Source organism: Rattus norvegicus, chromosome 5 (assembly GCF_021556685.1).
Source record: "Rattus norvegicus strain SHRSP/BbbUtx chromosome 5, alternate assembly SHRSP_T2T, whole genome shotgun sequence".
Lineage (NCBI taxonomy): Eukaryota > Metazoa > Chordata > Mammalia > Rodentia > Muridae > Rattus > Rattus norvegicus.
This window is the reverse complement of record NC_141538.1, coordinates 79,516,990-79,529,486: the sequence shown is the minus strand read 5'-3', so window position 1 is coordinate 79,529,486 and position 12,497 is coordinate 79,516,990. Positions and strand designations below refer to the sequence as shown.

Genomic DNA, 12,497 nt, shown 5'->3' with positions numbered 1-12,497 from the left:
ATTTCACCCTCAGTTTTTCTCAGGCTAGTGAGATCCTATCCCTAAGAAAAGAGAGAAAGAAAAGAGAAAAGTTAGGAAACTGTCAGTCTTCCCCTCTCCGTTGGAAGCTTAAGTAAGCATGTTTTCCAGCCTCAGTTATTTATACATATCTTTTATTACATGCGTGTAGTATAAGCACACAAACAAAAATGGGGACAGTAAAAATGATCAAAAGTTAAAGAACGCAATACAAAACCTCTCCGTTAGAAACAGAAAGCTCCAGTGGAAATGCCTCATTTCTACTGTGCTTCTTGCACTAATGTTTTCAGTTGAATCCAGTCGTTTTTCGATGTGCTTTACCTAGAAAACTTGTTTTCCTGTTAGCAGATTTTGAAAACTGCTGTATTTGAATGTTTAACAAATAGGGCAGGGTGCTTATTTCTAGATTCTTTAAGTGGTTGTTTTTTCAGACCTAGAGGTTGAACCTAGGACCTTTTGCTTGTTAGGCAAGGGCATCTACCACTGAAACGGAGTCTTTGTTTAGCCCAGAAGATCTTTTTGCCTTGGCCTGCAAAGTAGCTAGGGTTATGGCCTGCTGCACTGCACTTTGTTGCTCTAACTGTGGAGTGTTAGTTTTAGTTTCTGTTCTTTGAAATTGGAGATATGATGCAATGGTTTAGACTGGATATTCTACCTGCTTGCCTATTGAACTCAAATATTTATTAAAATCTTTATTATTTTGTATGTATATGATGCATGTATGAGTACACATGTGCCACTGCATACATATACATATGGATGTTAAAGAACAACACTGGAGTCAGTCCTTTCCTTCCACCTTGTCTTGTTTTTTTGAGACAGGGTTTCTGTGTGACGTCAGTTGTTCTGGAACTCACTCTGTAGACCAGGCTGGCGTTGAACTGAGAAATTTGCCTGCCTCTGCCTCCTGAACACTAATATTAAATGTGCAAGCCACCATGCATGGCTTTATATAGTTTTCTTTTTTTTTTTCTTTTTTTCGGAGCTGGGGACCGAACCCAGGGCCTTGTGCTTGCTAGGCAAGTGCTCTACCGCTGAGCTAAATCCCCAACCCCATTTTTTTTTTTTTTTAAGGTTTATTTCAGCTTGTCAGTTTTGAGAAGGTGGTAGATTCAGAATGCTTGATTTCTTTTGTTTGTTTTGTTTTAATTTTAAAATTCGTCTCTAGGTTAAATGTTGTCTTTAAATGGCAGTAAGCTCACCTTTCCTCTGTGTACTGTGAAGGTACTGTATTCAGTCTCTCACTGAATTACAGGTGTGGTGATAATGCCGCTCTGCTTTTTGTGACCCCAGTGATAATCTCTGCTGTAAAAACTGCAGACTATGATAGGACATGGGGCGGGGTGATGAAAAAGGGCTTTCTTTCTTAAATGGTAGGCCCTCCTGTCTTTAATTTTTTTAGAGTAAAAGTTCATAAAATGTAATATTTCATGTTGGTCTTTACTTTCTTTCCACACTGAAATGAATTCTTTTCCCTTTTGTAATAGATGACTGACTGTGGGAACCACTAATAATAAACAGACAAACAAATTAGTATGGTGAGATGAGCTAGAAGGTGTTAGGGTAGATCCTGAGTCCATAGGAGAGCTATGACAGGTACAAGGATAGAAGTGGACAATTGTGAGAGCTGCGTAGACCATAAATTCTAAAGGTGCTGGTGATTGGCTGAAAGATTTTAAGAAAGATAATATCGAAAGTTGGTATCTCACAGAAGCAGTTGTGTGCAAAGTGTGCATCCAGGGTTTCCCAACACTAGAAATAGAAAGATGTGACAGGGTTTGACTCCATTGAGAAATATACTGAGTTTGATGTGTTTATGAGACCTCCAGGACAGATGGAGAGGTAAAAGCTGTGAAACATAATATTAAGACAGTATATGTAAGATTGCCATGGGATGGTGCATAACAAGAAAAAGAAATCTGTAGATACAGGTAAAATTACTCTACAGCCAGGCATTTAAATTCAGTGCTTTGTGTTTTGCTTTAATTAGGAGTGTATGGTGATGTACATCGAGTGAAGATTATGTTTAACAAGAAAGAAAATGCCTTGGTGCAGATGGCCGATGCGAGTCAAGCCCAGATAGGTACTGACAGTAGTGATGCCCATTTTGCATATTCCTTCTGAATGAGCATTGTAGCACTGGTACGGATGTAATTTTGCAGCAGCACTTCCTTATGGTAGTGTTTTTATGATCATTTGCACCTGCTTTATTTGAGGCTCTGAAGTTCTTTATGTGACACACATATAACACTGTCAGTGCTGACAGCTTGGACTCCAGGACTCCTCCCATTCACTTTAATAAGTGTCTTTTCTTTCACCTTTTTGTATGGTACTTCTTTTAAAAGCTGAAAAATTACGTATGAGAAGAAAGGAGTATTTTCTTCTAAGTTAGATTTTATAGAACTGTTGAGTAATTTATAAAAGTCTTGACAAGTACCCTAATAATGGTAAAAGAACGTGTTCTTCCCAGCCATTAAAGTATAGCTATTCAGATGCCTTACAACACTGCCTTGCTTAAGACAAACTCTAAAGTCAGATAACCATTCCGTGAGGGTTTGTTTTTTTTTTTTTTTTTTTTTGGTTCTTTTTTTTTTTCGGAGCTGGGGACCGAACCCAGGGCCTTGAGCTTCCTAGGTAAGCGCTCTACCACTGAGCTAAATCCCCAGCCCCCCCACCCCCCTGAGGGTTTGTTATGTTCCATGCCTGAGGCTTCCTGGCACCCTGCTCAGAGGCTACTTTGTTTGGTTAGGTTAATTTTTAATTTTATTGTAAAATGAAGTTATCTAATATATTTTCCTATCAGCTCTTGAAATGCTTTTGATTCATAAAGTTTTATGTGTATGGGTATTTTGTCTGAATATTTGTCCGTGTGCCCATGTGTGCCTGTGGCTCGCAGAGGTCAGAGAAGGAACTGAATCCCTTGAGCTGGAATTAGAGACAGTTTGAAGTTGGCGTGTGTGCTGAGCATTGAACATGGGTTCTCTGGGAATCAGCAAATGCTCTTCACCTATGAGTCATCTCCAGCTCCTGAGCTCCTGAATTTTAAACCTTTAAACTGATTACAATTTTAAATGACTAAATTCTTAAAAATGGTCACATATTTTTTGAGAATGTTAATCTTGTTACTCAAAGTTTTCCTATTTTCTTCCTGTCCAATAGCAATGAACCACCTAAGTGGTCAGAGACTTTATGGAAAAGTACTTCGGGCTACACTGTCCAAACATCAAGCTGTCCAGCTCCCTAGAGAGGGACAAGAAGACCAAGGTCTGACCAAGGACTTCAGCAATAGTCCCCTGCATCGCTTTAAAAAGCCTGGCTCAAAGAACTTCCAAAACATCTTCCCTCCGTCAGCCACACTGCATCTCTCCAACATTCCGTATGTATCTAATAAGTTACTCAGATGATTACTCTGTAATATGTGCGTTATTAGGTAAGCAAAAGCCACAACTTTCCTAAACGTAAAAGTTAACCTTGGTTGATAACTTCTTTTCTGTTCCATCATGTTGAGAGGATCCTGTATTTCTAATCAGACTCTTAAAAGTGAAATCATCAGCACTCGAGGATTTTCATTAAATAGTTTAATTAGTTGCTTTTGTGTTTTAAGAGGGCATAAAGGGGTTGGGGATTAGCTCAGTGGTAGAGCGCTTGCCTAGCTAGCAAGCACAAGGCCCTGGGTTCGGTCCCCAGCTCCGAAAAAAAGAAAAGGGAAAAAAAAGGGCATAAAGATAAGAATATTCAGGTATTGCTTTAGTATATGTTTGTTTGTTACTTGGTAGAGGAAGTGCAGCTCTCAGGTAGTACATCAGCATCAGTTTGTCTAAACATTTGAAGAATTTTGTGATATGAGACCATCAACCTTAGGTATAAACGTGGTGTAAATTCATACAATGCCTTTGCTGCTTTGGAACCACATAGAAGACTGGGAGTTTACGCAAAGTTGTGTAGTCCACATAGCATGATATAGTTAGTCTCTGTCCCTCCAAAGAAGACATTTATTGTAATTCCCTGATAATTAAAAAAAAAAAAGCAGCAATTTTTATCTATTTTAAACCTACTCATGAAAGGGGAAGCCTTGGGATAGTGCTAAAAGTTGTGGGAGTGTATTTGTGTATTTATGTGTATATAAGGGAATGGATGAATAAAGTTTGGAACATAATTGTAAGAACGTGAACTAATGAGTAAAGAAAAATAATTACTTCAATTAGTATTGACTACTTCAGTTCTTCTGCTGGTATACAGTCAAGCTTGATGGGAATTTTTCATCTAAATTAGGCAGTAAAATCAAACTTCATACTAGTTCTACAAATGGAGTTTTAAGAAACTCTTAAAGGAGTCACTTTACAAACCATTCCTAACATACACGAATTTAAAACTATGTTGGCTCTGTGAGCAGTGGTAGTGCACACATTTAATCTAGCACTCGAAAGGCAGAGTTAGTCGCATCCCTGAGTTCAAGGCCAGCCTGGTCTACAGAGTAGTTTGAGGACAGCCACAGCTATACAGAGAAACCCCGTCTTGAAAACCAGAAAGTATCAGCTCACTGCTGTGGACTATCTAAATGGACCTGTTATTTTTGGTGTATGTTTTTATGTCTGTTTGGCTAGTTGGTTGGTGGGGTTTTTTTTGTCTTGTTTTGTATTTCAGTGTTTACACCCAGTCCTCATGTATGGCCAGCAAGTTCTCCACTATTGAGCTAGACATCCAACCTTTTTATTTATGTTGAAGCTTCTGAAACTTGAGACCTTCGTCTTGAGACTTCATCTTCTTGACTAACTGGGATTGTTGGATTTTACCATTATGCCCAGTTTATTTCTTCCTTAAATATAGCACATTATGTAGGAGCTGGTCACCAATTATAATTTACATAGGACATTATAGATGAAGAAAGAAATGCTAGTATTTCTATTTCCCAAGTTGTAGGTTCTATGCTGGTGTTGTCTTATTTAATTTTATCTCAATCCTTTTTTAAAATGATTTATTTTTCTTTCATGTGCATGTTTGTCTGTGAGGGGTGTTGGATCTTTTAAAATTTGAGTTACAGCCAGTTGTGAGCTGCCATGTGGGTGCTGGGAATTGAACCTGGGTTCTCTGGGAGAGCAGCCAGTGCTCTTAGCCTCTGAGCTATCTTCCCAGTCCCTATGACAACCTTTTTTGTTTCTTGTTTTTAATCTAAGCTTTAAATAACAGATGCATGAATTTGACTGTTACAAGTGTATGGTGCATGCACATTCTCATTAAGTACATGAATACTTTTTGTAACTGTCCACTCTTACCTGCGTCACCATTCTGTCATCCAAGTTGAAAAGTGTCATGCTAAGCAATCACATCCATATTTCTGTGAGCTCTAGTCTAGTAACTAACTGTTCTACCTCGACTTATCAGTTTATAGTAGCTTTTGACACAGTCATTGGTTCAGTTTACTGATGGTATTCATACTCAGGAGGATAGTTCTTTCAGAAGGATATACAAATGAGAAAGGAATACAGTGTAAGCATAACTGTTTCCTTGAAGAATCCCTGATTGCTTTTCATCATGTGACTCTGTAATAGACCACATCATGTTAGTTAATACTACTCCCAAACACAGCATAGTAGTAAATATTTATTATCTCATACTTTTAATCAGGAATGTAGAGGCAGCTCAGCTGGCTAATCTCTGAGTATGATTCATAAGGCAAAGGGGTACCTGAGAGTAAGCTCAGTGGTAGAGTTTCTACGGAGCATGTGGAGAACCTGCTTTTAGTTCTTGGCACATTCTGCTGTTTCTACAATGTCCTAAAGGTTCCAGAAGATGTGTCATTGCAGTATGAGAGAATAGCCAGGAGGGTAATATTTGGAGGTAAAAGTAGTTAGGGACCATCTTAGAGATGCGTATTCTGAAACCTTGAAAGCTATAGGAAGTGTATGATTCCAGACTGTAGCAGGTAAGCCAGAGCTGGGTATACAACTTTGTTATTACTTGTGTTAATTACTAATGCCAGTAGTGTGAGAATAATAATCATTTTGAAAAACCACTACAGTTGTTATCTTTAGATTTCCCTTTATACTTTCACCATCTCTAGATTTGTATGTATCAAACTAAACTGTTCTGCAATTTAGAAGACATTGTTGGGGATATGAAGTACACTAGAGATCTGATGACAGTCAGAGCTCATCCTTGATTCGTTTGTAAGTGGGGCTAATGTAGGTGACACTCTATTTCCACAGTCCTTCTGTTACAATGGATGATCTGAAGAACCTGTTCACGGAAGCTGGATGTTCAGTGAAGGCTTTTAAATTCTTTCAGTAAGTCTTTGCTTTCAAAAAGTAATTAATATTTTAACATGGATTGCTGGTTTTTAAAAAGTAGTTTAGCAAAGTCCAGAGGAAGAGGTCTAGAAGCAACATTATTCTGTGTGTGTGTTTATCATTTTAGGAAGGACCGTAAGATGGCACTCATTCAGTTGGGATCTGTGGAGGAAGCAATCCAGGCCCTTATTGAGCTTCACAATCATGACCTTGGAGAAAATCACCACCTCAGAGTTTCCTTCTCAAAATCCACCATCTGATCTGTCTGTGAAATTCTCTCCTTGTATTGGACCATAATTTCTGTAAATCTTCAGGCACAGACTGAAGCAGTTCAGGACCAGCTCTGCCTCTTCCATAAAAGTAACTCTTGGAGTCTGACTGATACTCAAGTACGACAGCTACTCCTTTCCTCTCATTTCCCCTACCACTGTATGATCAAAAGTTTGCTTTTCCTTTGTATTGTGGTTTCTATGAAAATAACTTTCAGGAAAAAAAATCAGGAAAGTATATTTTAAATAATTTAATTCCCTGAATTAGATTTCAGAAGGACAGACTTTCTTTATGTTTGGGTCCAGATCAGCCTTACATGACATTTCTAAACTCCTTTGTACTTTGAGAAATTTAAACATACAGCCTTTTGCAATTTCTTGATGTAATTTAAATCACCTTCTACTAAGTTTTTAACTTTATGATTCAGAAGTTTCCCTGTAGAACGTGACATTCATTCACTTGTAAGACTTGTACCAGATGTTTGCACCTATTGATAGCTTATTATACACAACCACACGGAGTTGTATTGGAAACAGGTCTATAGACATGCATGCTTCCTTTAGTCTTCTTTCCCCCTCCTGTGTTACACTCCTTTGAATAATGCATATCTTCTCTTTTTAAGACTATTTGGAAAAGCAAAGTGTTGCAACTGTCCCCAGGGAAATAGAAGTGAAATTCAGCCTGGATCTATTACAATATCAGCATAATTAGTCATTTTAGAAAAAAAAATCATGTTTTAAATTTCAAAATGACATTTGTCTAGTAATGTAATGTGATCTTGGAAAATTTTAAAAGAAAATAATCCTACTTTTTTATAATTGTTTTCAGAAAAAAGTTTACAGTCTTAAGGAAAAATATTCAGGTCTATCATATGGTTTGACAGAGTTTTTAAAAGTTATTTTTGGTAAGGTCTTCTTTTAGAAAAAAAAATCTCAAGGGTTTTTTGTACCACTATAATCTCTAATACTCAGAATTACTGTGTACTTACTTAATTTCTTATTATGTGCCTTATTATGTGCTTAAGATATAATAGGTTAGGATTTTATCTAAATATCTAGGAAGATAAATTGTGGGCTTGGTGAGCATTCTGTTATTTCTTTCCTTGTCTTGGATTTTAAGGGGTTTGGTTGTTTTGTTTTGTTTTTCTTTTTCATCACAGTTTTAAGTGGTTTTCAATAAGTAATCGTTTCTATTCAGATCTTTGGTGCTTTGGTATAGTGATGGGATAGAGAAGGGTGAGGGTTTGGGAATAAATAACTCAGTGTGCACCTGTAGGCCTCTACATCATGACTGCTGGTTACTGCCAGCGTCAGTGTAGTCAGAGCTGTAGAACTGCAGCCTCCGTTCTGAATCTGCCTAACCTTTACTGCCCGTTAGAACTCGTCTCAGGACTACTTGATTCTTTCTTAGTGCTCAAGTGAGAACTTGATCTTCTTTGTTAATGCGACTTCCTTACAGCTAGCTAGCACACAGATTTGGAGTGTTAGAAGTGGGTTATTTTTTATATTCTGACCCTCTTACTGTTTTGGTTGAGTGTAAAAGTACATGTTAATGTTGCCTCAGTGATTGTGTCATGTAAATTTATTCTTTTAATATGAGACTGCTTTTTTTAATTCTTCAGTGCTTGATTGGTTTTTAAAATACAGAATTTGTCAGAGGGATCAATTTTGTCCACCCCTTCTCACTTTTAATAATCTCAGAGTGGATCATCTCATCTTTGAAAAAGTATATCAGTCTTTACTTTCAGCTATTAATTTGAACATTACTTTTTTTTTAAAGAAAGGAAGAAAATTTTCATAGAAGCTGAAAGAGGTAACTATAGGTTGGTTAGAGTCAAATCAGAATTCCCTCAGTGCAGAGCAACTGCTGGTAGGCTAGGCAGGGAAATGCTAGACGGGGCATTTCACATGGCTCACCTCCATGTTGGCTGAATAGATCGGTGTGACAGTTCTCCAGTGGGTGTTTTCCCACTTACATTTGAGGTGTATTTTCACCTGAATACTGAATAAGGGAGGGAAAAAATTAGGACTGTCTCCTCAAATTTGCTTTTCTTTTTTTCTCACACAGACATTATTTTCAGTGTCATTTTAAATTGGATTGCTTCCTTTATTTTGAGTTGGGAACTACTATGTAATTTATTAATTCTTGGCATTCGTAACATCCAGCATAAGTGTAGCAAAAGTTATTGAGAACAGAAGGGAAATCATAGTGGTGTTGAATGTAATTTTGAACTAGGGATGGCCTTTAATTTGAGAGAGAACATTGAAATCCTTTTCAGGGATTTGTGTAGATATGTGTGTGTGTGTATGTGTGTGTATAAATAAGTGTATATACATACATATACTCTTTTAATGTTATATATACATATGCACATTACGTACATTTTAATTTATTGACAAAATTAACAATGATTTGAGAACGTAGGATATGCTTGTTTTAAAAGAGCATGTTTGAAGCCATCAGATTGTGTCTAAAATTAGCTGTAGCATATGGATGCTGTCCATATTTGAGCTCTTTACTGTTTGAATTATAGAGGTCTACAGTATTTGTGTTAAATATCAGGGTGGTGGAGAAATTTGGTCTGTGTATTTTTATTTTGGCATGCGCTGATTCAGGATCTTTTAAGCAGTGGTTTATTTGTGCTGTTGACCTGTGACGACTTGCAGAGATAATTTACTTTGTTTTGTCACTTTTGGGTGTCCTGACTTTACTTCATAAAGCATATACATTCAGGACTTAAGGAAATAGCAGTGCACCTTCAATAATATCATTACATGTCAAGATGTCTTACTTTGGGATTTGGATGTGTTTTGTGACAGGTGAGAATATATTCTCTTAGTTGACAGTTTGTTACACCTTCAGGATTACCTGGTACCCCCACAGAATGTCATGAGATCTTTGGGACTAAATGCCAGCTCTTAGTGTTTGCACTGAATGTTTCAGAGTCATGGTTGCAGCTTCCTCCTTTGTCTTTCCCCACTGTGGTGAGTAAGGGTCCTGTTGAGGTTTGGAATGAGCCCTTATGATCCAGGCATAGTAGCACACAGCTGCAGTTGAAGCACTGGAGGAAGATGATGGTTGTGACTTTAAACCCAGCCTGGACCGAAGGCCATGGTCCGTGCTAGTCTTGGCATTACAGAAGACCGGTGCCTTCCTTTCCCCAATTAATCTACTGTCAACTTTTAAGTCTTCATCATGTCATTTACTTGAGTATATTAATGTGCAGTTCCTTGTTTAGTCCCATTAAATATTTTTGCATTAAAAAAACGACAAGCTCAGAAATAATGATTTTGTGTGTGTGTGTGTGTGTGTGTGTGTGCCTCAGTGAATCTACTTGTAAACCCCAAACTTATCTCTTAGAAAACTCAGTGTGTATTGCTATTTTTATAACCAAAAAGCATGGCTATGATCGGAGCATTTTTCTTAGCCTTTCTTTTGTCTTGATCTCTTGTCCATGGGAATAAAACTGCCAGACTTAAATCCTCACTATTGTGCTAAAGCAGACACAATTTAGATTGTACATAACCTTGCCATGTAACTCAGCTGTCTCTTTAAGGATCGTGTTAGGGTTAGACTGTTTGCAGTCCTTTTTCAGAGCAAATCCGAACAGGTACTTGTGAATTGTTTAAAAAATAGAAAATTACAGAAATCTTAATTTGGGGCGGGTCTTAAAGGGAGAAAACAAACCAGGACCAAAGTTTATGTGCCTTTTTCAGTAGTCTTAATTGATCTTTTCTTCCTATTTGAGACTAAGGTAACATTCGGATTTTGGTTTTCAGGAAATATCTACTATATAGATTAAAGGAATGTTGTTCTACAAACTGTTCACACAAGCGAATAGTTAGAACTGAATAAAAAGTTACACTCTTGCCTTCAGCACCTAATGCCGAGCATTGAACCAAACAAGAGCAGAGCTGCTCCATCTTCATGTTGGTCACTTGGCTGTCACAGCTCGTCAGGGACCTTGGTGTTGATAGCAGCCATAACCGAAAGCTGCCTGTGGCAAACTTCACTTAACACTGTCAGCAGTGCATTGTCATGTTCTCTGTAGTAGTTGTAAGAACAGGTATTTTAGGTAGGAGAGTTTTGGGGGGTTTTTTGGAGCCATTAAGACTATCATACTCTAGTCCTTTTTGTTTCTTGCTTGTCTTTTGTTGTTTGTTTTTGTTTTTTCCTTGCCACTCATTGTTACCCAGATCTTTAAAAACATCCCATATCCAGGAAGTACTAATTACAAAGATTGCTGACCACACCAAGTTTTACATTGAAATTTCACCTCATTGCTCTGACCAAAGACTGCTTGTTCTGGTTTTAACTCATTTTCCCTGAGCTCTTTTCTGAAAGATAACATGCAGAGCGGCCTTGACTTTTCATTTTCTATTGGTGAATAGACTGCTTAGAGAAAATGGGAGTTTACTATGAACAGAGTGGGACAGCAACGATGGATAGTTATTTTCAGTACTGTATTTGAGGGGGGCAAATAGCACAGCTAGAAGCCTCTAACATTGTCTAGTGTTTTACATGGTCTGTTCATAAAATTCCCTTTTTCTGTTTGTAAGAATGTTCATCTAACAGAAGAAAATGCTGTAAATATTTGTAACAACTTTTTTTAAAACCAGGCCAAAAAAGAAAAAAAAAGGTTTTCGGGAACAAGTTAACATATAAAGTGGTTTTATATAAAACAGCGATTGTCTTGTATATTTTGATAAACAGCAGTACCAGATTTCATTTGTAATACAGTTTGTGGTATTGGAAGAAAAGGATTCTGTGATTGTCTAAGTGAATTATGTTATAAATGCAAAAAGGAGAAAATATTAAAAACCATATTTTCTAACTGTGTAGTGCATGGTTAATTTAAGCTTCTGTACACTACAATATTGATTCCGTTTCCCTTCGGTTTGTATATTTGATAACTGTTTCTTGGAATCTCAGTCTCTTTTCCTAACACGTATAGCATTGTAGCATGCCTTTTAATAAATGTCATGGCATCTGTACTCTCTTAAGATTTTTCTGTGTTCTTGTCTGTACTTTCGGTCCCCCTTTGTCTTACTGTAATCCCAATGATGTCATATTTTCTTTTTTTTTTCCTCATGGCCATCCATCTCAAGTTGTCACACCAGTTAGCAAATACTTAAACAACTTTAAACACTGGGATTTAAAGAAAAAAAGCCAAAGTCATCTGTTCTTTGGGTATAATTCTCATTTTAAGGAGCAAAGTACTTCCCTGTTTTTAAAACACTGCTTTGTCAGACATCCTCCAGTGCACGTACAAATCAGTGTGCTCAAAGGCCCCTCCCCTCCCCTCTGCTGCTTTGTACATAGGCAGGCATGCAGTATATGACCTTCAGTGAGTTGGAGTCCTTTTGAGTTGAAGGTTAAGTTACTAACTGGCCGTATATTGCTTTACTCCAAACATACTGAGTCCTGAATAGTCATGTCTGTTTTACTCGTTTACTCAAATCTCCACGAAGTGGGGATTATCTTTAACATAGTAGAAAATTTCATAAGACTGCTCATCACGGTCAGCTTACCCATAGGATCTATTATCTACTTCAATGTTGCTAAATAAGTATTCCAGCCAAGAAGGGCAGAAGAAAAAGAAACCCCATAACCAAAGGAGACCTCTATCAGTTCGATTAACCGGAGTGTGTGTACAGCAGGGGCTCAGGGCTACTACCAGGAGCTGTGCCAGCTTTCAACCTGAGAGGACTGAGAGGCCACACTTCAGTTTCAGTTGATTGCAGTTCTCCCCACCTTTACTGCCTGCTACACGGGTACTATGGTTTTATATCCCCTGCATGGTCACGAAGGTCTACAGCGCTGGGGGTATGGCTTATGTTTTCTTTAAACTACCAAGTCCAACTTAAAAGGCACTGGGTATCTCTTACAGGCAACAGGGTGCTGGGAGCATTTTGCCAAAAA

At 37.7% G+C, this 12,497-nt stretch overlaps 1 protein-coding gene across 11 annotated transcripts in view; it reads left to right on the top strand.

The window, feature by feature from the left end:
* The window catches only part of Ptbp3 (polypyrimidine tract binding protein 3), an 86,071-nt gene extending 74,493 nt beyond the window's left edge, over positions 1-11,578 (top strand). For all 11 annotated transcript variants that reach the window (XM_087551349.1, XM_087551347.1, XM_087551352.1 and 8 more), the window contains 4 exon segments: positions 2,009-2,101; positions 3,178-3,394; positions 6,225-6,302; positions 6,433-11,578. In XM_087551349.1, coding sequence (XP_087407475.1) covers positions 2,009-2,101; positions 3,178-3,394; positions 6,225-6,302; positions 6,433-6,565 — 521 coding nt within the window. In that variant the 3' untranslated portion in view covers positions 6,566-11,578.
* The last annotated feature ends 919 nt before the right edge of the window (positions 11,579-12,497 follow it).